Source organism: Anticarsia gemmatalis, chromosome 2 (assembly GCF_050436995.1).
Source record: "Anticarsia gemmatalis isolate Benzon Research Colony breed Stoneville strain chromosome 2, ilAntGemm2 primary, whole genome shotgun sequence".
NCBI lineage: Eukaryota > Metazoa > Arthropoda > Insecta > Lepidoptera > Erebidae > Anticarsia > Anticarsia gemmatalis.
Genome location: NC_134746.1, coordinates 14,248,319 through 14,276,109, shown reverse-complemented (window position 1 = coordinate 14,276,109; position 27,791 = coordinate 14,248,319). Strand labels below are relative to the sequence as shown.

The 27,791-nt window shown below is 38.3% G+C and overlaps 1 protein-coding gene across 8 annotated transcripts in view; it reads right to left on the bottom strand.

Moving 5' to 3' along the window:
• Eip74EF (Ecdysone-induced protein E74) overlaps positions 1-27,791 on the bottom strand; it is a 217,478-nt gene that overhangs the window by 12,713 nt on the left and 176,974 nt on the right. For 5 of the 8 annotated variants that reach the window (XM_076134091.1, XM_076134093.1, XM_076134087.1 and 2 more), the window contains 2 exons: positions 20,963-21,076; positions 11,701-11,904 (listed from right to left, as the gene is read on the bottom strand). In XM_076134091.1, coding sequence (XP_075990206.1) covers positions 11,701-11,904; positions 20,963-21,076 — 318 coding nt within the window. The remainder of the gene's footprint in view (positions 1-11,700; positions 11,905-20,962; positions 21,077-27,791) is intronic. The other 3 variants (XM_076134105.1, XM_076134096.1, XM_076134115.1) reach the window with 1 other exon arrangement.

Genomic DNA, 27,791 nt, shown 5'->3' with positions numbered 1-27,791 from the left:
TATATTTCAGCTATGTCATACATTATTATATAATATTCCAAACTTTTATCAGCGGAACACGCGAAATATGACATTATTTTCCAAGCAATGTCACGTTTTTTTCCAGGAATGATGTACAAATAGGTGTTTTTAAGTGGTAAGTTGAGAGGTGAGATAGTGTTATCATGTTTAATATGTATTTTTGTGAGTTCGGGCGGATGCGTTTATCAGTGCACAATGGTACAGTTCAACTATCTGTTTATTTAGGCCGGTTAATACGACTGCACCCCGATATTGTGTAAGGTCAGTTAAGACGTGTTGACACTCGCTCTTGTCGAATTTGTCGCGACATTCGCCACTTGTTTATTGGTTACTGTTAACGGAATGTTTTTAACCTTTATCGAATGTTACTGCATTGTTGTTTCCACGTATTTACGTATTTATTGGATAATATCGACCAAATTAGAAATGTTTTTAAAGAAGCTGAGAATTTAAATAATGACAAACACGCCAAAATTAACTTGTATTTTTACAGCCGTTGAATTAATTTTTCTCCTTGAGTTTTCTGCAGTTTTTCATTGTTGAACAACAAGTGTCTCGGTTGTAACAATAGAAAAAACGATTTAAAAACGTACTTTTGACATTTATCGACTTTCCCGCGCGCGCTAGTGGTGCGCCGGTGGCGGCGTGCATGTAATGTCATCGTTCATTCTTCATCTTGTTTGTCGATGCTATCGATAACTATTATTGCCGATACGACCTCAACCTGTAGTTTGGGACGCGGCGAAGGTGATCTGGCGTAGAGTTCGTCCACCCCGCGCTTACGTAAACGCATGCAACTGTGAAAACATTTTTTATTCGAAAAGGTCATCTTAGAGCAGCTCGAAAGTCACTTTAACTCGAATCAGCTATTTCATGGTAAACAGTATGGTTTCACAAAGGGTAGGTCAACAATCGATGCAGGTATTTCGCTCGTCAAGCATATCTATGATGCTTGGGAGACATCCCAGGATGCCATTGGGGTGTTCTGCGATCTCTCCAAAGCATTTGACTGTGTCCAACATAATACGCTCCTTAGGAAACTAAACCACTATGGAATTAGGGATACAGCGCTCGATTTACTTGCGTCATATTTGAGTAATAGGATTCAACGAGTAGATATCAATGGTGTAAGGTCTTCAGGTTCAGCTGTTTCTCTCGGCGTGCCTCAGGGTTCGATACTCGGTCCGTTTCTTTTTCTCGTATATATAAACGATCTCCCCTTTCAGGTGCAGGACTTATGTGATATTATATTATTTGCAGATGACACTTCACTCATTTTTAAAGTAGATCGTTCGAAGTCTTGTTTTATTGATATCAATAGTATTCTTGAACAGGTCCACAACTGGTTCACTTGTAATAATCTGTTATTAAATTCTAACAAAACTAAGTGCATTAGGTTCGCTATGCCCAACGCGAGGAATTCAGGTACTAACATAGTCGTAAATGGGCAAACTATCGATTTGGTAGATTCGGCAACTTTTTTAGGTATCAGTCTGGATAGCAAGCTCCAATGGGGCACTCAGATAGCGCATCTCTCAGGGAGACTCAGCTCCGCCGCGTACGCAATCAGAAAAGTAAGACAGTTTGCTGGTGTGGATGCGGCAAGACTGGTTTACTTTAGTTATTTTCACAGCGTCATGTCTTACGGTATATTACTGTGGGGTAAGGCTGCTGATATAGATGTTATTTTTGTCCTTCAAAAAAGAGCTATCCGTGCAATTTATAGTTTAGGAGCGCGAGACTCCTTGAGAGAGCTTTTTGGGCAGATAGGGATACTGACGGTGTCATCACAGTATGTGCTTGCAAACTTGTTGTATATAAAACAAAATTTAGGGACTTTCGCAACAAATAGCGATAGACACAATTATAACACTAGAAACAGACACAAATTAGTAGGTCCCCATCATCGTTTACACAAGGTGCACAATTCGTTTGTAGGTCTCGGCATTCGTTTCTTCAACAAGCTTCCCAAGCACATCATGGATTTACCCCTGCCAAAATTCAAAGTTGCTGTTAAGGAACATCTCGTTAGGAAAGCTTATTACAGAATTGATGAGTATCTAAACGACAATAGCTCTTGGGATTAGTCGCTCGCTTGATTAGGATTCTTTGAAATTAGGGAACTTTGCTATAAATTGTATAAACTCAGTAGCAGTAGGTCTAATATTGTAAAATATGGGCAATTAATGATGCAAATAGGTGATGTTACGTACAATTTGATGTTATTCATAAAACTGTCACTTTTTTTCTTTTATAATGTTCACAACCAGTGTGCTCACTTGCTGCCCATATTCTTATTATCACATGCTAGTAGGTGCTCCCAACATACGGTATGATCAGAGACTAATAAATCACCGAGCTATATTAATTTAACTTAATTGACGTTTAGTCTATATCGCTGATTGTTGGCAGCTCCTCGCATGATCAATTATTGTATCAACCACATTGTAAAACTTTTGGCGATTAAAAAGAGTGGCCGTGAGTTTCTCGCTAGCTCTTCTCATAAGGCTCTACCCCCTTTCCGAGCTAGTGGTAGATTCAGTAATTGTAACGACTATCATAAGTGTCAATATTTGACCTAAATGAATAAATGATTTGATTTTGATTTTGATTTTGATTATTTTAATATTGATATAATGTAAGGGCGCGTTCCGCCTCAAGTGTCACCCGCTGACGCGTTGAATGATGATTGTTTTTACGTTGAGATGGAACACGGCCAAACAATGTTTTACGTCGACACTTCTAAATCTCTGCAAGAATTTGTGCATAAATTATATCCGATATTTATATTTTTTTATAAATATTCTGTGACATCTACAAAATTCTGTTCTTTTTTCATTTCTTTTTTCTGATACGACTTGTGAAAATGATAAATAAAATTCATTTAGTAGTCTGACAATCAGTTATTCTAATTTGTTTTGATTTATAGGATGTTTAAATTCGGTTAAAGCAAGTTTAATTTTATGTAGAGTCAAGATATTTATTATTTTTCATTGTTTTAAGTGTATCTCCACGATGAGCTGCAATTTATTAGGAAATTACATTCTCAAATTGATTGTGATTCTTTTGTTTAGTGAGATAACCCTCCGTCGTTTTTTGTCTCATACGCGTCCGTTGACGTCGCGGTTAAGAACCTTAGATTGAATTTTCCTGTTCCTCATTTAAAAATTGTATCCAACTTCTAAATGCAAACGAGTGGATATCGTAAAACCGGCAAAAGTTTGCAGTGCACGCTTACTCAGAGAGAGGGGGGTGTGTGTGGGAGGAGGGGGCGATAGACGTCGGCGGGGAGACAGGGAGCGGGTGGCGCGCGGGGGCGGCGGGGCGCGTAGCTGCAACTGTTTGCGCGCGGCGCAGCGTGGTCAATGACACGGCGACATTGCATCAACGCGCGAAGGTCACCCCCGCCCCCCGCGAGCCGCGCGCCCGCCACCCCCCGCACGTCCCCGCGCTACCCGCGCGCCCTCTAACGCGTCTCGCAAATTCCTGCACTTCCTTGCAATAGGACGCCATGTTGGATCAATCATTCTAGTGCAACTCTTTGTTTATCGACGTAGAGTTATCTATATATTTATCATAGAGATCTACTTAATCTATTACCAAAACAGTGACAAAATGCATAATAGCAGCAGTTCTTATTAGAATTCTCGCTGTCTCTTTGTCTAATTGGTTTTGAATCGTCATTATTAGTATTCAATGGCAGTATTGGCGAGTGTGAATTCTGTATTTACAATAGATATGTATACTCTAGATACATGGCTACCTATATACTTAGGTATTATTCATTATAGTGCCCGTTTCCTTCCCGAGCTGACTCACGCACATAACTATACTTAGGTAAATACATATTATGTAAATGTATCAATGTGTGTGTAGGTACATCACGGACACACGCAAACAACGATGTTTACATGTGTGTGTAAATATGCACACGTTTGTGCATTCTCATCGATTTAAGCTGTTTTGTTTTTAATTTTAGAATTCTTTTTTTTAACGAAGATCAGTCTTTCGTGTCAAAGACGAATTTGTGTTTTTTTTTCTAAGTTTTCATCGTACATGTAAAGGACATCCGATGTGAATTTAAGAAAATATTTTTAGCAAGGAATGTTATTTTAAAGTCAAATTGGATAAGACATTATATCAGTCTCTTTTTGAGGAATCAGCTTAGTATGCTACTATACGATAATGTCTCTATAAAGCGACCTCAAAAGGTGCCTCAGATGACCTCTTAATAAAGCGATATGAGGAATTTGGTAGCGTCGATAAAAAACATTAGCTATAAGGTTACAACTTGACATTGTGGTCTTTGACCGTACATGTGTCTGATCGTTTGTTTTTGAACTTAAATGACGAAAAAGTCAAGTGTTGAAAACCTATGTTGGTTGTAAAAAATATTTAGCAAAAAAATCTTTTAAGCGTGAAAAGGATAAAAATAACATTTATTACGGATTTTTTAAGAAAATGTAGAGATTTCTCATAGAAATGCGTATTGCGTATGTACAGAAGTTATGTAGATAGGTAACTACTGATAACGAATAGTACAGTTTAATAGGTTTTCTAGTTAAAAGTCATAGACAATTCCAACTGACAGACCAAGTTTTACTACACGACAATAAAACCTATAAAAACAGTAATCATAGACAAATTTATATTTGTTGTTCAGTTCTTAGGATGTCTAATTAGGCTATGTTGTTATTAGTTCATCCGTAAATAATACTAGTAGCGTCTGCGCAGGTTTGCGTGACGCGCGCGAATTTTCGCCTTCCGCTCATCTCTAATATCGATTTCCGGTTATGAAGTATATCCGGCAGCGGTTATGACCTGAATACATATTGGAATACGTGTATTATCTTGTATTGTTCTACTCAGCAACTTAATACGTAGCGTGATGGTTATTAGAACAAAACTAATGGTTTCTAATAGGTTTCGTAATATTGCGATAAATTATTGGTTTTGATACTTTAAGGTTTGAAGATTTGAACTGCTAGAGAATAACCTTTGTTAGGCTTCTATCGCTCATAAAGACATTTTTAAATTAACGTTGCTACTTGTGAGTACAATGAATTACCGTCGACATACAATCTTGATCTCAAGACTCGAGTCGAACAAAATGTCGTCGAGTTATCGTTTCCGTTTTTCGACATCGCTAATATAGTTTGTTATGAAATACAATCGTATAATTATGTGCTATAAACATTTTGTCGTCAAGACGATGGCCATAAAAAGCGGGTTGAGGGGCGCGCGCGTCGGTCAAGGCCCCGTTGATTTTCATCAAACGTGTTGCTCAACGCGACCCTGACTCCTGGCCAATCAGGCCGGAACGACTTTTTTCACTTCATTTATCGATTTGTATTGACGCTGCTCCGTAACTATTGTTCGCAGTAATTGGTCGGTAGGACGCACTCCTGACCGCAAGCCGTCGCGTGTCGCCGGCGCACCGCCCGACTAGCGACGACACGTTATGTCACATCGTTATCTCCGACACGTGGCGGTCTTCTGCCACACGTTTCAGCAACAGATAAAAGTTGTGCTGTTTATTCGCAACAGATATCGACGAGGAAGTAGGCAGCTTCGTCGTGGATTGTGTAACTAACTACGTCGCCGGTTCAGATGTCTCGAAACGTGAAAACTGAGCCGGCGTTACGTCGCGTTTCGAAAAGAGTTCAGCGGCTAAATATACCCGCCCCATATTCCCACGGCTCCAGCATTGACACCGGCGCTATAATCTGAAAGTTTTGCAACGCCACTATTCCGTGGAATCCGTGAGTTTGGCACGGGAGCGCGGGCCGCGCGTAAACACATTGCGAAACGCTCGATATCGGCCACTCGGAGGAGCGGTGCAACGGGGAGCGACGCATCTATTTATGCAGCGCTATGCGACCTAACACTGACCCGGTTAGGCTCGCGACGCATAAACACAAGGATAGCGAGTGCGAGCGGCGCGATATCCACTCGCTACACCACCACGGGCCGCACATAATCGACCCGGTTATGGAGTTATGCTATTTAGAGTGGCGGCGGCGGGGGCGGCCGTGGTCCGTGAAGGGCGAGCCTTTTGCCGCTCCGCCGGGGACGAGCGGATAATTTTAAACAGCCAGGAAACCATCGAAGCGAGTATGTAGGCCGCCTGGACACGGCGCCCCCTTCTGTTTTTATACCTATCGTAAAAGAAGCGTGCGAGGTTTCCGGACAAGTGGAGCGCTGAGATTCCATCGCGCAGAATTGGGTCGCGTCAGATTTTCCGAGTTCACGATCCGACGTGCGCGGCTATTCCGCGTACCGAGTAGGTATTTCGGAAGCGGGAAGATGGCGGCCGTTGCGCCACTCTCCGCGAGATGCGTTGCGAAACGCGCAGGAAGCCGCGTGTGAAACGGAACGCGCGAAGGTGACGCACGGTGATGCCGCGGCTTGCAGTGGCCGGTAGCCGCGGACTGCAAGCATCCTCGTGATTCACTGGTTCCCGTCGCGCGATTATTTGCGGTTACGCTGAAAACTAGAGCGACAGGTCGCAGGTCACGTACGCACGAGGACTAACGGCCACTAACGGGGGATTCACGATGGTGAATTCCGGGATCGTAAGACGCTCCTTTCGCTTTCGGCGGCGCGTGCGCTGCGCAACACTCAAGGTCGCGGGCCGTTCAACTCGGATGCGACCGCGCTGTTGCGACACCGAAATATGTAATTGTAGAGGAGTCGAGGCGCGTTTGGCAGCGGCCGCGCCGTGCAACTGGGTCGACGACGGTTGCGCAACCGCTTTTCGTACGACAGATGGCGTACGTCGCGTCTTCCTTATACGGCCACGACACACACCGATTAAAAACAAAGAAACCCATTTTTTAGAAGTCGTTTGTTCTGTATTTAGAATGAGTCTAAACCACAATGGCATTGTAGTCATTGTAGTCATGATCGCATAACCGAGTTATTCGCTGCCGTCAGGATTTATACGATGACGTCACGAGCGCTTCCACCAACACCACTAGCTGAATTGAGACTAATTGCTATCCAATTGGGGAAAGGGTAATAACTGGCGATTATAACATGATTAGAGACTCGGTGCCCCATCCAATAACCTTAATCAATGTTGTCGAGTAAAGAGTAGAGTCACGATATTTCCTCTGCTTCCAATTCATTTAAAGAATATTGCTTCGTTATCTAGCAGCGAGGTAAATGTTGTTATCAGGTCGACGAATGAATCAGAGATCAATGCGCGATTATTGAGCGAGTGCTCTATTTTTACAATCCCTTATAAGAAACTGTGACGAAACAGTATTGATACTTGTTTCATTTATAGTTTTTTGTTGAGTCATGTTGTCCCACACGACTCGACAGAATCAAATCTGAATAACAACGTAAAAAACGCGAGAATTTCAATAGGTGGAGTGGACTCGTGTTAGAAACGCGACGTGGACTGTTCCTCGTGTGTCACCGCGTGGTCGCGTGATGTAAGCAAGTAAATCCATTTTGGAAGTTCGCGAATGTCAATAATAACGTTCCGGTCCCCCCAGCGGTCGGCGAGGCGAAAATAGTCGCCAACTATTAATACGAGGCGAGCGCTAGCGCTGCACTGCCCTTGAATCGGGACGATCACCTCGCGCACACTCCCGCGCACGCGCACACACAGGCGCACACGAGCGCGCGCGCACGTTAGACGAGCACACACACGCACACACACGCACGCACGCGCACACACGCGCGCGCTTATCGCGATGCAGCGCGCTGCACAATACACACAATACACACCGCCGTCATTTTAATTTCCATTTCGTTTGCAAATGTCACATTGACATCTCTATGTTTACTTCGCGCACTGAATGTTTGAATAGCTCTATCGTTGCACCTCCATTACCGACAACATTACGTTAATTAACAATCGTTGGATTTAATAGTCTTCCCGGGGAGATCGCAAATCGAATATTGCATCGCTATGTAGAAAGCAATTTACTAAGTTATCAGACTTATGTACTAGTGGGTAATAAAGCCGTTGATTAAACTGGCTTTTTATTATTGGCATAAAGAGTTAAAATATTATCATATCCTGTCTGTAGATCGTGATCTCGCGGCGGCGAGCGGATACGTCGATTTATAGCGCGGCCACGACACGTCCCAGATTAAAGTTACCTATTTAATGTTGATTAAATATTCTAAGCGGGAGTTATTTTGGATGAAACCTCCAGAACACTTGTTCAAATAGGTATGCATATTGTTGATGTGCACAAGGATACGCGCTCTAGCTAGAGTGGTGCTAGTTGTGTTAGCGGTGCTCGAGCGCGAGCGGAGCGCTACGCCGCCCGCATAATGTGACGCAACGCGCGCAACCAAATCGCATTCAAAAATCAACTCTCGATATTCGCACGCATACGAAAACCGTTTCGTGCTACATACATCTACACAATTTGGCAATTGCCAACATCTATTCAAGGTTTCTTTTGTTTTAATTAAGTTAGCTGTATCAAAGTTTAAGTATATCGAGAGTCGGATCTTTGAGATTCTCGATTCTCGGAAGGTTCACACAATTAAGTGTCTGAAAATCAGGAATAATCCAAAGTTATTATTGAAATTTGTCGCTTCAATGGGAAGCTTGATTGTGACATTTAATATGACACGCGCAATTAGAATATTTAGTTTGTTGTCGAGGATTATGTAATGGAAAGTGACATTCCAATAAGGTCCCAGTCGGTGTTATATATTTGTAGAAACTGGTTGATGTAAATGGAACACGCGGCCACATACTCACACAATCAAGTTTGGACTGCCCAATCCGAGTAGGAAGGTCGCGTTCGTTTCGCCAGAGGCTGACAATGGCGCCGGCACCGCCGCTCTTGCCCAATATTCGCGTTTGCAACACCGAAATTTCGTGTGTGCCGCGTTACAGCAATGGCCGATTTACGGCTCACACCTACCTCTGGCATCACACGTACTACCGCAATTACATTTTCCTTCTAAATACGAGGAACATACAGCGCCTTAAGGCTACTCGTGTTATTTTCAGGATGGATTCTAGTAAATATATGAATCATATTGATTGCATAAGGTAAAATTAGACGTGTTAGTCGTCTTCGGGCTTCGGTTTCATTCATGTCCCGTTATCGCCCTCAGCTTTATTGTAACAACAAATTAGTCAATGTTAGGTACCTAGTACAAGTATTTTCTTATGTGGTTTTGCCTCGTGTTTTTCATAATATTATCCTTATTTAATTTTATAGAGACATGCATAACATACGTAAATAAACAACTAGTGACGCCGATCGTTCGTTATCCCGTTCAATTTTAGCAAATAAACCTAATCATTAGTTGTAACAGTCAGATATTTCTATATTGTTAGAATTAGAATTTGTTTCCAGTTGGAATTGCGCGAAATTGATAGCACGATCGTCAGTAAAACGTGATAATTAAAAGTGTTTATTGCTCAGTTCCGTGTGTATCGTCATTTAGATGGCTCTCATAACGCTTGTCGGTATTAAGTTGTGTCGTACAAATAGCTCATTATAATATTCCTAGCTATGTTTCGGTACATCCGCTCGCAGACAAAGGGACCTAGTCGGGGAATTCGTCGCGTACCTACAAGGCATTTTTAAAATGCGCCACAATCGAAAGTGGTCGCTTCGAATGCGCCGGCAGTCGTCGCCGGCGACGCGTCTCGCATACGGTTTGACGGTAGTATAGTTTTTTGCATCTTTATATTAGGAGCACTGACCTTGCGCAATGTCAAATAGCTGAGGACGGGCGTGGAGCGCCAACTCGCGATAAATGCCCGATGCAACGCCATGCCAACTGGTTCCGTCCGTCCGTCACTCGTTTCTTTCGTTTTTGTGTCATGGAAACCGGCATCTCTACACATCTATCGATTATAAACATTCGTAGTTCTCGGAACTGGCATGTAGTTATCCGTCGAGGAAGTTTCGATGGCGGATTTTGCCGTGGCCGTGGTACTCGATAACTAGCATCGCATTATCCGCGAAAATAAATAGCCATGACTAAACTGTATTTCCCATGTTTTTGTGTCATAACAATTAAAGATTCCAGGCACAGTTAGGTAGAGCGCTTTATACAGCGGCTGTGATGTTAAATCCAAGGGATCAGATGTCGACATTTGTAGAGGTGGAAGCGACTCGCGATTAATCGGTTTGTTTTTTAAGAAAAAAGATAATGACCGTTGCACAAAAGCATTCTCCCTGTTTTTCTTCAGAATTGAAACAATTGCGAGAGTGAATTATTGAGAGCATAAAAATAATATGTGCATTTAACGATACTGTTTAAAGTTTGTAAAGAAGGCCAGTTGGCCGTGGGCCAGGGTGCAGTAAACACGCCCCCGGAAGCGCACTGATAAAGCTGTGCACCGCATACATTTAGATAACGTCCGGCGGGACCGTTTGTCACAGAGCTCGCGTGCGACTGTTTCATCACGCGGCTTCGCTCGCTAACACTACATGACATACAAGCCCGACATGGCCGACATGCCCGTGTAACGCTCCACACTGATTTTTAATCGGCATGCAGTAATTACCCGCCATATTGTCTACGCAGTTGCAGTTAACTAGATACGTCTTCGTCATCGCATTGAATGAATTAGAATTCATTACAATAGACTTGTTTATTTCCTCGACGAATGCAAAGAAATATGCAATACAAATAAAGTGGTACGAAGTGGGATTTCACGCGACGTTGCGATACCAGTAACCGCGGTGCTATCGCCGTACAAAATACTCAATAATCGGTAAATACGAGTATTGTACATAATGTACATAAACAAAGCTTGTCGACAAAACTGTGGTAATATTATTCAATGAATTTCCTACGAGACTATTCCGAGAAACACAATGTTGGTTTTATTGGTACTGCATTTATATATAGTTCAAGCGTTCTGGTAAATGGATTATTTAAGGAACTTAGTTGTTTATGCATTTTCTGAAAAGCATTAGTCAATCATATAATTATGAACAACATGTAATAAAAACATCGGTCACAGTACGAGTACGTACATAGCAAAAAACTTGATTCGATGATTTACATGAATACATTAAAGTGTCAAAACTATTTGGTCGCGATTCCTCCGAATTCCCTGCGCTCGCGCATCGCGAAAGGTGACCTTCCGGGAGGGGCGTTCACCGCTCGGTCACCTCCAGGCCCTCGTTACAACACAATACTACACTATTCGACTATTTTTAATAAAGTATTTAACATTTTTTTAGGCAAAATTGAATTTCTGTGTTTTTATTTGACGGGTTATTTTTTGTTTCGTTTGATTTGTGGGTTACAGATATTGCACGTTCTTGTGTCTTTATGACAGGGACTTTTATAAATAGAGCTACTGGTTTTGAGTAAACATTGCCTGTGTGTTATTCAATTCACCGCAAACTTGGTTCCAATAAGAATATATTTAATAACTGCCAATGATTTAATATTGCTGCTACAAAAAGAAATATGACAAAACTTGTCATCACTGCATATTTGAAAAGCCCTAGAAACCTGAAAGACTCCATCAATGAAGCTTTACTTAAAGTTAAGTTAACGTAATCACGTATTTCAGTTGACAACCATTTGAAAACCACTATGCTGTACATTGTTTTCTCCCATTCCCATTTATAGTGATTAACACGTTACAACAAAGCAGCAGTGTAATAGTGACCATCAATTTGACACTAGTTGTCTCTTAGGTCTTTGAAAAGCTGTTAATCTTACCTGGTGGCCTGGGGTGTGCAGTGGCATGATGCTGCAGCGTGTTGGCGATCTGGTGGTGAGGGTAGAACGGCAGGAAGGGGGCGTGGAAGGGCGCGGGCGGGGGAGGCTGCAGACGTGCCTTCAGCTCCTCGGCTGAACCGGCGCCTGATGAGGAGGACTCCACGTCGGAGACGCCGCTGTCCGCTGGCGAGGGGGGGAGGGAACCTGCGACAGTAGAAAAAAAATTGTTAAAGAAATGATGACTAATAGACTACTTGTGGAGTAAAGAAGGACTAGACAAGATGTATTGTATTTTTTTATAACTAGCATTATTTAATATTGACTAGTTTTAGTGTCGGGTAAAGAAGGTCTTGTTATGGAAGACAAGATGTATTAACTAGCATCAAAAGAATTATTATTGGAGTAAGAGTAATCTTTGAAATAATTCTAGTTGTTTATTAAGAATTATAGTGATCCAATTCGAATAGAGTTTTTCAAATTAGGATATAAAAATTGATTTGTTACATATTACTTAGTACAAGTCATATGAGAAATAATTTTTCAAAATGTACAATTCAGTTTGAAACGAAACTAATTTGTATTTATCATTGGCATTTGAACTCGTCCGACAATCAACTTATGTAACTCCAAAAATATACCGTTTATCACTCATTATCATTCAGTACATTAAATAATAATCATTTACAGTTTTTGAGTTAGGTTTAAGTTAAGCGGAAGTTATAGAATTAGAATATTGAAATAAAGGTTATTTTAGAGACACTCTCATCCTTATGTACAGACCCTACCCTGTACCCATGAATCTATATTTAAAACTTTATGTAGGTACCTGATATTAAAAATGAAGCATACAAAAATTCCCGTCGGTTAAAAATAATATATATCATTATTAACAAGCGTAAAAACGATAATTTTTATAGCACTCCCCTTTCACTGCCTAGTTATTATCATTAAACATAATTACTTATACGATAAGCATCAATAACCGATAAATATCGATATATAAACCTCTTCGTTAATCTTGTTAAATGGAAGATGCCCGAAGGACCTTAATAACTGCATCTTTAATTAAAATATATACCTGAGATAAATAACGTATCTTCAAGGGTCACTCTGTGCATATATTTGCATCTACCCTCTGAATGCAATTACCTCGGCCTTTGAGACCCACCGGACACTTTATGAGATTAACCGTTAGAAGGCGAATTTCTCAGATGCATCCACCTGTCTTAATAATGTGGGAATGACCACCGCTCTTAAAATAATTCACAATTATGCAGATTTTAGTCGAAGGGAGCGTTTTTTAGCGTTTAATGCAAATCACTAACACAAAAGGTAATTTATTACTGCAATTCTACATTTTGGGATGTTTTCTTCTAATTATTTTAAAATTTAAATCACGTTGCATAATGTTTTTGACCGTTACAGTTTGCATCTGTAGTTGTTGTGTTATGTTAATTCCAAGATGGCGGTCACTTTAAGATCTTATGAAAAGGAAACTATTCTAGTTTTATGAATGATTTAAGAATCCTTTCTTATCTTCTACTTGCACGAATAGAAAAAAAATAATCTGTGATTGAAGGGCCGGATTTTCTCATGTGGTGCCCCAAAGTTGTAACGGTTGTCCGGTATTTAAATAATGTAATCAAGGAACGGGTAATAGTAGAAAGTTGTATTCATATTTCCTTGTCCATTGAACTATGATGGGGGATAAAGTGACCATTTGACCGGTGTATGCGAGCCGCTGTCTACACCCTTTTGTGTCCATTGTCAACCCTTCAATGTTACAATGCATGGGAACCGGGAAGCGAGGCCCCTGGTCACTACGACCATTTAAACCGAGAATAGAACAAACAATAACTACTATTGACCATTTTAAAAACTGGACTATTATTCTCGTTTTAATAGGTATTTTGTGTATAGATTAATAACAGCGAATGAATACTTTAAAGGTAAATTTCCTCTTAAACGTTCATAATTAAACTTCACAGGTCTCAAAACAGGTAAATCGTATTTACCTTGCTGTTTTGCAAATTAATACCTAACAACAGATACTAAAATAGTGCAATACGTGTCCGCTTGATATTGTATTAAAGTAATCTATTACCTTATTGGCAAATAAGTGATTGAAACTATAGGAATATGCCTATTTTAGAATATATTTCTAATATTCATACTGTAAGTTTCAATGGTCAAGTTTGTCGTTCAACAGTTTTTTATATTAATTCAGTGGCATGCGCGTTCGCACCTCACCGGCAGCGGGTTCCCAAGCTTAAACAAGAGAATTTGGCACCCCATACCGGCCGGTTGTCACTGACCAACGGCCATATATGGAACACGGAACGCTATTGTACCAACCCTTTCATCTCCCGTATCAAAATAATAATAAATTAACTATAAATAATGAGCGGGGTCTTATAGTCCAGGGGTCGCGATTGTCCCAAATCTGGTGTACCGGTCAGTTTGGAATGTGGTTCCATTAGTAAAATATTATAATGAGTGACCCTAATCGTACCATCTTTATAGAGTCTCTTGGTATCTCTGTGAATGGTCGCGTTAGACCATAATCCCTCGTCCTGTCTTAGAGATCGCGTATTTTTTGCATATGAATAATATTGTGTGGTGTCTTATGTAACGGTATATACACGTGGACTCGCGGTACTTCCCTAGTGTTGATTTTATGCGTTCTATGTACAATGAGATGTTAGAATTAGTCGTTTTAAAAGATTTATCGGCTAGTTACAGACAAAATTGTAATAAACTAGCTTTGTTATTTGGTTGAAATCCGTATAGAGGGTAATTCCCTTTGATTTTGAAAACTAATTTCCTTTTTGTAATAATATTATAATATTATTCACTAAGGAAAATTTAAACTAAAATTTACCAAATTTTTGTGTAATTTTTTATTTATTTCTTAAAAGAATTTATTTATTAAAAGTAAATATATTTACTTAAATTATTAAAAGTTGGATCATTATATACTTCTTTGATACATAATAAAACCGGTAGCAACCAGTTTCTCCCTAAGTATACAACTAAATTTATCAAACGTATTTAGAATTAAAATCTTGCAGTATACAGTATCTTTCAGTGTTCCTTTGTGACCCCAGTATTGTGAGAATTGCTTTAAGATGTTAATTCAACATAAAATGACCTTACAAACTGAACTTAACCCTTTGGCCGCCGCATCCCTGTAAAGTGACGATACATAATAATATTCGTACATACCGGTTGAGAATAAAACGGAATTATTTTGTTATATTAACTCGCAAATTGATACGTTAAAGTTATTTTAAGATAAATGTGTTTTGTAAATTAAATTGATTAGTAATTAGTGAATTAATTAATATCGTATCTGTTTCCTGATAGCGTTTTGTTACCTATATTTAGTTACATACTAAAAACCTACTGATAATACTAATATATAATTATGTACAGTATAAAGTCTTTTCCGTGTTTCGGAAGGCACGTTAAATTGTGGGTCCCGGCTGTCATTTTCAAAGATCTTTGACAGTCGTTAACAGTAGTCAGAAGCTTGAAAGTCTGACAAACAGTCTTACCGAAGGGTATCGTGTTATAACCCAGGTTGGGTTAGGTTAGTCTCCATGTAAAATACTGATATTCAGCTGCATCTGAGTGAGACTGGGAGCCGACTCCAACATAGTTTGGAAGAAAGGCTAAGCTGATATATAGTGAAGGAAGTCTTTAAAGATAGATATGTAGATTGTACACATAGTTGTATGCTCAGCCGCGCACAGTCACATGATCACAATAGGCCTACATCCGTTGTCGTATGCAACCCATTATAATTAACCCTTACAATATTCGTCGATTGCAAATCGAGTCCACACACAATACTAATACCGACAATGGGTTGCGTTTGCGCACCCACGCGTGACATTCTAATTTCAAAGTGTCAATAGCTCCGGAAAGCCGGGCGAATTGAAAAGAGGAGAGAGATAGCAACACACGTTGGAAAGAGACGACAATACAAGATTAACGCCATTGTGAAGGATGACGCAGTGATTTCGCAGTGCAAGGTGCAATGTAACCCATTTTTGCGTAAAAACTCGGCATTTTTGGATGGCGCAACGTGTGTAAGCATCTGCGCACTTCAATTGTTTGGTTAGGATGTTGCATGTTTAGATAGATGGGTCCCAGTGACCTGGTGACGCCATTGTAAGGGTTGCGCTTTCAAACGTGCCGAAAGATTTTAGGATTGTGCGATTTAGTATTATTATTACCGCGAGTTGACCATGTGTTAGAGCAAGCTGCATAATTTACGAAAATTCTGTTTGTAATAAAATGATTGTACATTTCTCTCCCCTTACTATTGTGCTCAAAAATAAACATTGTGCAATGAAAGTGACCGAATCGTGACATAATACATCAAATTCATCTCGTTGCGTGATTATGCTTCTTTTGTAACCCTTTGAGTAATCATCGGGGCACAATCCGCCCGCACGCGTTGGGGGGTTAAGTGCACATTGGGTCAAACACACTCATGGGATTTGGACATCTGCGCGAAATGATGCAAGGGGGTGCCAAGTGAAAGTTGGACAAAAGACTGCAATTTAAAGATTAAACCATAAATATAAAATTTATGGCACAAATTGTTGCCGTAATAATATTTTAGAAAAAGCAATCAACATGTTTCCAACGTAATAACTAACGCAGACTTTAGCAATTGAAATTTAATAAACCAATTAACATAACATGAATAAACCTAGACCATTTCAGAAAATTAGACTAATATCCTGATAATTAAGATCTTAGACAGAAAAACAACGCCCATTTGATAAAAAGTGGAGCAAGCGAGTGTCCCTGAAATATCGTCATATCGTGGAATACATCCTTATGACTAAATATCGTCTGGAACGCACACAGACGCCGTCGGTCTACGCATCGTACTGGTGTGCGTGTGTGAGTAGGCCTGTGTTAATGTGTGCGGCGGTCGCTAGGGGGCGCAGTGCGGGCGAAGGCGGCAGTCTCGCCCGTCGGTCGTGACATTGGGCGGGCGGATCAGCTGACGCGTCTATCGATTGCCGGGCCCGACACTTCCTCTTTGTTCTATATGAATTTTTCATAGCGAGGCCTCTAAGTTTTGTTATGACGCCCTCCACGACACTTTCCAACTAAGTCGAGCTTTTTATTTTGATACCGTTTTAAGTGATTAATTTCTAGTCGCTATCCAATTGGATACCTTGTTGTTTTAGGTTTATAGGAAAAGGTATGTTAGATAAAATGGTATTTTTCCTTTCATGAGATGACACCTGCCGGTGTCGTCACGTCGTGTGCAAAAGGAAATAGACACTGGAAGTTGTTACTTTAACATCAATAAGTAGATAATATAACAATTACAAAGATTCTGAGAACAGATAGAAAAACATCAATTTATGAGTAGGTAATTAATATGGATGATTCATAAGAACGAGCATCGCTGTACACTTTGTACGAGTACAAAAATCTTTAGAAAGGACTATGGGCGGAATCGTCCCCACCCATCAACAAAAATGAAATGTAGCTCAATTGATATATCTTGGCAAGACGATATTTTTATACTATGGCGACATTGCCCAAATGCATGGGGTTCTCATAGTATCTTACGTTTAAACAAATATCTCGTTAACGTATTATTGACGACTAATTCCAAAATACATGCTCATTTATTTATTAATTAGTGCACAGCGGCGGACGCCGCATGCACATAAAGATAGCTGGGTACAAATAACCCCCTCCCCCCGCTCTCCAACCCACGATTTTAGATCTGATCAGATTTTAATCTGCCAGCGCATCAGTTAGACAGCATTATAATTGACGAGTAAAAATAATTATTGAAATATGAAATCAATAACATGTATTAACCATATAATGGAAATGATATAAGTATATACATATGAGTGCCTCTGTGGCGCGGTCGGTAGTATATGCGACTGCGGTGCGAGAGGTCTCGGGTTCGAATCCTGGGTCGGGCCAAACAGTCTTTTCTGAGATTTAGAAAGTTAAGAATTTCCTAGAGATTGCCCGGAGTTAGGAAGTTGAGGTCGAAGACCTCCGTGCCTCGGAGAGCACGTAAAGCCGTCGGTCCTGCGCCTGACCTCTCACTAGTCGTGTCGGTTATCCGTCCCACCAAACTATGAGAGTGATGGAATAGAGAGTGTACCTGTGTATTGTGCACACACTTGGACACTATAAACAAAGTCCGGCACAGATGGCCAGTTTCAATGAAACTGACTGCCGTAGCCGTATATCGGCTAGGAGGACATTATTATACATATGAGTTAGTACTGTAATATAACAATAATGTTAAAATAACTTACAAATGTAAAATAAAAATATACGTTAAATAATAATTACAAATTGTTTTTTTTTTAAATATATATTCCCACTGATTTATCAAAAACAAAGGATTTTAATTAAATAGGGGGCACTTTATGAACACGTTGGTATCAGTTCCATGTTTGTTGGTAGGTGGGGACGGAGCCCATACATTTTTGCCCATAGTCCTTTTAGCAAGTAAGTATATATTTATGTACTGACTATATATAAGGGTAAACCACAAGTGCTGTGCTACCAGGAGAACATAAACACACATGTATTATGTGTTACCTCACTCAAGCAGTAGGTGGCAGCTCCACCCTTTCATGCGCGCCTGGTACCTAGTCTAATATTTGAGTCTTTCAACACGGATTTTGTGCCTAAGTCTGCAGACACAAACGGAATATGTAAGCAGTGGTACATAAGTGATGTTTCGACAAATTTCACACAAAATGTTGCTTTATATAAGTATAGATAAATTATTGTCCTATAACGAATTAAACAACGATTTTTATAGAATACTTTTTGATGTTACTTGAAAAACATAAATGTTCGTATCGAAATCGGTTCATTGGTTCTTGCGTTTTAAACGACAAAGATAAACATATTTACTATTATTCCATGAACTCGCAATTAAGTTAGTAATCACGGAAAAACCTAGCAAAACACCGAATATCTAAAACAATAGGTTTATCCTATACTCTAGGTACTTCCTTGAGCTAAATCAATCCTACTATATATATAAATACGACAATCGAAAATTAATAAATATTTATTTTTAATTCACGTAAAAACTACTGAATAGATTTCGTTAAAATTTGGCACATAGATGGTTTGTAACCAGGATTGTCATACATCATACTTATTACTTCAAGAAATCATTCGATACGGGCGTTGTCGCGGGTTTTAATTAGTATATAAGTTATAATGTAACTAAATCAAAGTGAATCATTGTAAATTGACGTCATATAAAGCTTCACGTAACAAACGTAACACATTTACTGTTAATTAACTTTGCTATAAATAACTGAAATTATACAAGTTATGTGTTAATCAACTATTATGAAGAGCTTACTGAATGATGTATTGTGTTCTATATATTTATTTATGAATTGTAATTAAAGAAAGTATATTTAAATTAAGTTATTCATAAAATATCTCATACAATTTTCTGTTATATTACGTCAAAACTGTAGAAATAAATGTTACACATTTATTTATATGCGTAAAAGTGTCAGAAAAAAAACACCTGTAAGTTTGATGAGTCATAACCCTAAAATTATAAATGAGATTTAGATGAAACTTATACAGTTGAAAAGCTTATATTTTCAGCTACAAATACATATAAGTATCATGAAAATTAGTTTCGAAATTTCAGAGTTATGTATATGATTTTGAATTGATAGATTAAACGTGCGGCAACACAATCGTAGGTAAGTTTTCTATATTTAATAATAATATGTAAATGTTATTATATTAGTTGTATAGGAAAGTATTGTTTTCCTGTTTGTTTACGTCACAGGGGATTACACAGGCCACGATAAGATTAGAACGCACTCGTCTCATCACACGATACCATATCTGATCTACAATGACAGATAAATAAGAAGCCTATTAAAATATCAATTTTATGATCACTGTCAAAGAAATTTAAGAAATGGCGGCCATTTTGTTAAAAAATACTTTACATTTTTCTATCAAACAATGTTTGAAAAAGACTGCGCAAATTACAATTACGAATTTAAAAACAAAATGTGTTCTGCCAATAATAACTAATATTAGACCACAATAATTTTTATTTTAAATTAATTATGATATTCCTTTGTTAAACTAAAAAAGAGAAAAGTAATAATTAAAAGTGTGATTTAATTAAACGTTACAAAGGAAATTGACATTTCTAAACGACAACTCACAGGACGACAGTTTCGTCCGGAAATTACGTCCGAGTTCCAACGATATTGTCCAATAGATATATAAATACTATTAGGTAACTTACAATACGAAGTACTAAAGAACTCTATGAAATATAGCTTTAAAGAATAGGCACAATATATAATTATCAATTAGAAATTATGAAAACAATAAGATGTTTATCCGAAATTGAGAACTGTCATCACACATTTTTTGAATTGTACATTTTTACGTTTAAAAATGATAGCTCAAGTAAATATAAAAACAATACCTATGGATTAAAAACTGGTAGTCTAATAGGGCCGAATAATCATAGGCTTTTTTTAGTATATAGTTGTTATGTTGCTACACAAACACTGCAAAATCCCCACGCAATATGACATAACATTAAAGATTTAAGATATCTCGAGATTAACTTATCCTTATCAAGTCATTTCGTAATTGTGACGTGACGTCACAGAAACACTCGTACCTTTTTTGGCAGTACACTGTTTAATAACCAATGTAGCTGGGTTTAATTTCCGTCCTGAGTCAATATGAAATATGTACATAGTACCTACAAGTGTAGTGTAACGTTCGCAAGTTGCCGGGCCGTTTTCACTTGTTCGTTTTTCCCGTAGACTCAGGTAACTTCTGACAGTACAATTATTGTTCTAAATTGCTTTATTGGTTGTATTTCTGATATCCGTGTAAACGATTGATTTATTTCTATGTTGTAATCGTATTCGGATACAAAATTATGCGTATGACGTTTTTGTATACGTCAAAGAATTGCTCAAATGGATTGCGAAAATGGTAAAACTTCATTCGTCATCGTCTTATCTCAAAATTACAATATCCGTATTGTAATTTATTATTTATTTTTTGAAATAAAACTATTATTTTCCCTCCTGACGGTAAAACTATCACGTATGTCGATAAAATGTCCAACAACCTATAAAACTATGTTAAAATCGGCCGTAATTTTTATCAGAGTCTTTCTTTCTTTCTTTCTTTTTCTATGTTCCTCCACCAATGAAGCGAGATAGGTACTCACCTGTATTAGGAGTGGAGTAGAGATGGTGCCTGGGTCCAGGACCTGGGGCCAGCAGCAGCAGCGCCCGGCTGAGCGAGCTGCGCGCCAGGGGGAGACCGGTGGATTCACCGTCTACTGTAACAAGGAGACCATGGGTTATTGATTGTACTTTTACAAACATATTTATTTCTTATAACTAGGTAGACTGTCCTCTAAATCAGAGAGGGCTTTATACTAATATTACAAGGGAATTTTATATTTATAATGGTACTGGTACTGAAATGTTAAGATAATCGAGGTAAAATGTATAATTCTAATTCCCGTATAATATGAGATATTAATTACAAAATAGACAGTTTACCACTGTAATTTGCCCCGAAAAGAAGCAAATTACGGTGAACTAATGTAATATAACATTTATAATTTAGTTGATTTATCTATGAAAAAAAAAGACAAAAGATCATGCTGTCTCTTTTTCCTAAAATAATGACATTGAAATGTTTTCAAATTTGTTTGTTTTTGTGAGTGAAATGTCACCTTAAGTAACACTTATGACATAGTAATTAGCTGTTATAAGCAGAGAAGCCTTAAAACTATGACTTAACTAGTAATGAGTGAAGCGTGATAATTGTAGAAAGAAATGACAATTTTATTTGTAAAATATGAAGTGAAAACAACAAATAGTTTCGGGTTGTACTTTGTATCCGTTGTTTGTATGTTTGTAAAAGGATATGAGACATGAGATTCGTTCTTAATATGGCAGTTGTCTTTCTAGAAACAAGTAACAAGGACTTTCTATGAACAAGAACAAAAACTTATGAGTTTAGGTTATTTTTCTCTGACAGTCGTGTAGTTGTTCCCGAAACTAGATCCAATCATTTATCAAAATTTCTTGTAGTTGATCATTGAGCCTGTTCTAGTGTTTCAGTCTACCTTTGTTAGTTCATTATTAATGTAGGTACAACGTTACCGTTTGTACTTGTACCAAAACGTATTTAATCTATTTCTGTCTTTGTTTAGTAAGGGCTGTATGAAAGGGATAAAGTTATAACTAAAATTGACAGTTGTTTTTGAGGTTAATTATGTGTCAAAGTTATGTTTTGTCTCTGTAATTCAATACTTATTAGAAAGAGATGAATGTATGTGTGAGAAAAGAGACCCAATTGCTAACGTAGAAAAAATATATTTTCCGAAGTGTTGTTAATTATTTAGTACATGTGTGTAAAGATTGTAGATAGCAAATGTCGATTTAAAGTAATTAAATTCCTCGTAAAGTGAATTTAACGTGGTCTTTAAATGTCTGACTGATTTGTTGTTAGGAAGGAGCATTAATTCAACCACTAGAATTAACTTTAATTAATTAAATTAACCTATAGGAATAGATCTATAGGATAACATGTATTGGCCTTTCCAATTAAATTAGATTTACAAGATAGAAGGCTGTTTATTGTTCGCCACTGCCAGTCTTTTCAATGGCGAAAAAAAGTGTAGGTATCAAAAAGCGACCGCGACCCACTCGAGAACTTAAGAAGAATTGTTCTAATATCAAATTACAAACTTTAGATCATTAAAGAGAACTGGAAAACTTCACGGTAGCATGTTCCTGGGAAATTACCGCAAAATCGATATACATTGTATATAATCGGGGTACATCCTAGCCAGACGCTTCCGTGCGCCGACCTTGGGCCCCCCTACCACCCCCTAAATTATTCAACTACCCACCTGTTGTCCCGTCCTACCCCCGAGAGAACACTGCGCAGGTTTGACGCATAGAGCGGGACGGAAACACGCTTTCCCTTTCGTTTTTCAGGTCGAAGTGTCTAGACGGAATTTGAACTCTTTACAGCCACATGTGACGGCGGCCGTGTGATACCCCTTATCACGACCTATGCAAATGTAAGGAGCCCGGCACGCGATTGCATGCAGCCAGCTTTATACACTAAATATACATGAAACCATTGAAGAAATCCTGTTATTTTCCCTTTCGCCACAATTCTTGGTAATTATGATTAATCGTGAATTACGTAATGTCGAGTTTTTGTGGCTATTCCCATCATAATAATAGTGTACAGTGACTAATCCCGCTGTCTACCTCTCTGGATGCGACGAAAGCTTCTAACCATATAATTCCCGTATTACTCATTTACAAAATAGAATTCAGTATTAAACGGTGAAATTCAAAACAGTTGCATTGAATATTGTCGAGTGCAGACTTGGAAATGAGCACAATACTAGAGTGGATTAGACGCCACCCGGCTTTGTGGGGGTACTAACATCTCACTGTATTAGCGCCAAGATACGCCCTGAATACAATATTTACACATTTTATGTACAACGAGATAGTTCTTCGAAGAAAAACAGGAAATATCACCGGCTTATCGAACGATACCTTAGATAACATTAATTTCGCAAACATTTGCAGGCAGACAAGAAAAATAAATTTTCCTCTTTCCTAATCACGACTTCTTTTAAAAATGAAAGCTTCGAAATACGTTCTATGTACATGAGTCGTAGTGTAAGCGGGAACCATCTTGAATTATTCAGCACTAGGAAGGCGATGCATTCACTAGAAATTCAATCCACAGGTTCAAGGAACTCTCTGTATACATTTAGGTGGAAAACGAAAACACTTAATTTAATAACAAAGAAAATAGGGCAAGTTGAAGCTTTACAAGTTGCACTATTGAAGGTAAACGTGCACAGAAATTTGATTTATATTTAACTGCACTTTTAGCAAAGTTGTGCAATTATATTTCGCGCGCTCTTGTTCCATAGAGTAAGAATTCTATGACGCGTTTTGAAATACGAAAAGAAAGGCGGTTTCATTCATTTCGTTTTCAGTTCTATTTTTAATATTGCTTGCGCACTTTTTAGTTACTTAACGTTTTCTTATATACGTGTGTTGAAGAGAAATTGAAACTGAAGTCGACTTCCTTCACTGAGGAAATTAAACAGCACGCATTTATCGTGTCAATATTGAATAAACAAATAATTAATATTTAATGTACAGCAGATGTTATTGAGTTTTCAGGCGGCGGCAATCGATATGATTCGCCTTCCGGCCGGTAGCCAGACAAAGGCTGTAGTCGATAAATAACAATTTGGGTTACTCCCCACGCTGTGATCTAGGGCGGCTAACACTCGCCTAGAATAGGAAATAGTCTAACATAAAACCTAGGTTTTGTTGCTCATACATCGTCGAACGCGATAATCAATATTCATGTGTACACTCAGCACATTGTGTACGTTTTCATGTATTTACCTACCGTACACCGACTAAAAACAACACAGTATGCTTTCAACTAAAGTAGTTTTAATACAAAATCAAAACAAGCATTCCTTTGTAAAGATTTTATCATAAAAACTATTCAGTAACATGTATTCGCCGGGTTAAAGCTCCTTCCTACAAAAAGAGCGCCTGGAGAGCTAAAGCGAGCGTTGCACCGCACAACATACCGACCATATTTCGCGTGTATTGCCAGCTCAAAATAATAGAGCTGCAGGAAGGGGTGGCCGCCCCGTGCATTCACCTGGCCACCCCGACCCCTGCATAACTTATGCAAGTTTGTTAATATTTCAGCGCAGCAGGAAAGTAAAAGTTGTTTTCAGTTGGATTACACCGACGTTGTGTCTTTATGCATACAGGAGCGAGCGCTGCCCGCGTCCCTCCGCCACCTGATTACAACGCTAATTTGTTCAAATTAGTTCGGTTTGCATCCAGTCTAGGTATCTCTCACAATAATTAAATCCGTGTACTGAGTTTTCATTTACGAGTGAAACGGGTCCCCAATTGAACACACCGCTCGCAATTTTCACGAGAAAAATTCCCGCGGCGTTTCTGGCAATTCACGACTCGAAATGAAGCCGTCCACAATATGAAACCTGTTTTAAACGTTCTTTAATCATTTTAATATTAGACGCCAGATAAAATAATTTGCGCCTCTCGTAAAGTGTCCCAGCGCGCAAGTTCAAAGCGCATATTTCTTAAATGAACGTAAATCGTCGGTTTTAATTATTTCCTGTCGCATTTTTAAAAATATACGAAAATGTCCGCCCGGTGTTTGTGCAACTCTTTGTGCTGTAAAAATAAAATGGCTAAAATTATAATTGTTATATGCAGATGTTGAGGACGTCACGTTGCATCGCATGCCAATTGTTGTGCGGTTAGTTTTTTGAGAAAATTAACATTTCACGTGATTATACTGTGCGAACATTTACAAATAAGTATAAAATTATCCTTAAACCTCGTCAGAATTCTTTAACGAATAAATCAGTGAAACAAAGGTGCAATTCTCGTGTATATTGCATTCATAGATATAGTTTGTAGCTCTTCATAAGTCAATCCGGATTTCCCCTGGCCTTTCCTTGCGGTATTACCGTAACGAGTGCAGCAATGGCGCCGAGCCAGTACTCTAGCTTACACAGGCTTACCGCCCTCCTGTCTTAGCTTATAAAATATACTTTTTAAATCCTAAGTGTGAAATGTAATGTGGGTGTTTTATATCTCCAGCTTGTCAAGACGGATTTTTAAGTCGTTGACAGTTGCATTTTAGGGGAATTAAGTCTCTTTGTATCAAGAGATTAGTGAGAAAAATTGGAAAAACAAAAATAAAAATCAATTTTGTTTTATTAAAATCATTCCGTTTCCAATAAAACTGATATGTTTGTAAGATGTTAGTGGACCAATAATGGACGGTAGGGAAGTGGTCACTGGCACAATAAAGCGAATACACGTGCCTGGGTGACGTCAACCAGAGAGAATTCGATGAGGAATAGTCGATGAGTGAATGGCGGGAAAATAATGTGACATTTTAACAATAATATTTATTTTGTTAATAATGCATAAATTTGCAAAACAAGGTAAACAATAAAAAATATCCTTTTAAATATGTACATAGAATTGAATACTGTTTTTTATTGTGTAAATAATATGTTTATTTTCTTTTTACATGACAGTGACATATGTCAAAATGTTTTTTTTTTACTTTTTATTTTATAGAAATTGTGACAAATGGTATCGCTAAATGCTATGAATTGCGTCGTTTTTAATACAGATATAGATATTGAGGAAAACGATCTCTAATACAAAGATATCATGCACAGGACCGGGTTTTGATAAAGACATTTTGAATTTACTGTACTCATGCACGTTAGACAGTCGATTTAAAATACTTTAAGCATTGAACATTTTAACAAATAATCTTGTACTGACTGCTGTTCAAAGTTTGTTAAATACTTTTTTACGTCATTCAAGTCTATGAATGTATTGTTGGAAATGAAAAACGAATATTTGCTATATCACTGTAGTTACCTGAGTGAACATTTCCAAATTGAAATGGTAAAATTTAATTAAATATATCTTCATTATTATAATGAAAACATCACTGACATTGCCACGTCCTATTATTTACGTTACTATTTAGCATTTACGAGTACATTTTAAGAACGTTACATAGGTATTCTTGCTGCGTGTAACATCAAATGAAATACAACTCTTTTGCGTTTACAATAAGGGTAATTTGAGATTGACAAAATCGTTTCGGCAAATCTCTCGAGAGATGTTTGACGTCAGATCGCAACATCCGGGAAGCAATGCTATTTCGAACGCGAATGATATCCAGAACCGTGACCCCTGGCCGCTTTGAAAGTGGTAATCACGAGGGTTCAAGATATACTGGTCTTGTGTATGTAACAAATATTACTCAATGTGTCTGTGTCTTTGCTTGTGTGCGTGCGTGCGCGTGTGTGAGTGTATAATGAGTTTTTTTTAATGACTCACTGAAGGCATGTCGATATTGGTCAATGTGGTTTGGAAAGCATGGATTGTGTTTGTTAATGGCTAGTTTATTAGTACATTATCATCACGACTGACTCATAAGGGTTATAAGAAAGAACACATCTTATTATATTGACGAAAAAAATACTATCCATACGATTATTGCTGGCCAAAGCTAAGATCTCAATGAAAATTACATCTCTTTCTAAATTAAAAGCAACATAAACATCAAAAGTAGATTCTGAGAACGCAACACGGAATCATTCTAACAATCGCATAAAAAAAATGGCGCGCTAACAGTTTTCCGGGATAACAATCCGTCATTAATAAATGTCAAAATAAAAGACGTATGTCATGCGAGTTTTCCGGGTAAATAGATGAACATTCTTGAACAATTAAATGCTAAATCATTAGGCATTTTAATGTGTAATTTGTTTTATTATCTTCCGCTATTAAGATAGTATTTTTGGCGGGAGATTTGACAAGCGATTTTTTTTATTTGTCTTTGGTATGGTGGCATAAGAAAATTTACATACATCCTAAAAATCATAATTTTAATTGATTATTCTTTAGGCGTGTGTAAATGATATCATAGTTCAAAATCAAGTGTATTGCAATCGATTTAACATAAAACCGATTCGGCTAGTAGTCAAGCATACGACAGATCCTTGATGTTGTTATTAAAAGTCTGGTCACGGGTGCGCACGCGCACGTATGTGCTACTACTTGTAATTGATAGATCTTTATACTAGCTGCTTATCAATAAGTTAGCAGGTAAATATTGGTATTTATATCGCAATTATTATTTACAACAATTCCATTACGCAAATGCACATTGCACATCATTGCAAAAACAATTCCAAAATAAGGAAAAAGACCTAAATAGTAAAAATAATATTTTATTTTTAGAGTGCATGATCGAGCGTGCACATCGCGTGGAAGGGAGCGCAGAACCAAGATGGCGTCGGAAAAGCGCGGGCACTTTCCCCGCGCGCGGGAAACGTAAGAAAGTGGCGGTCGCGCGCCGCGAAATGGAAACTGTCGCGATTAATGCTGATAACATGTTTATCTGCC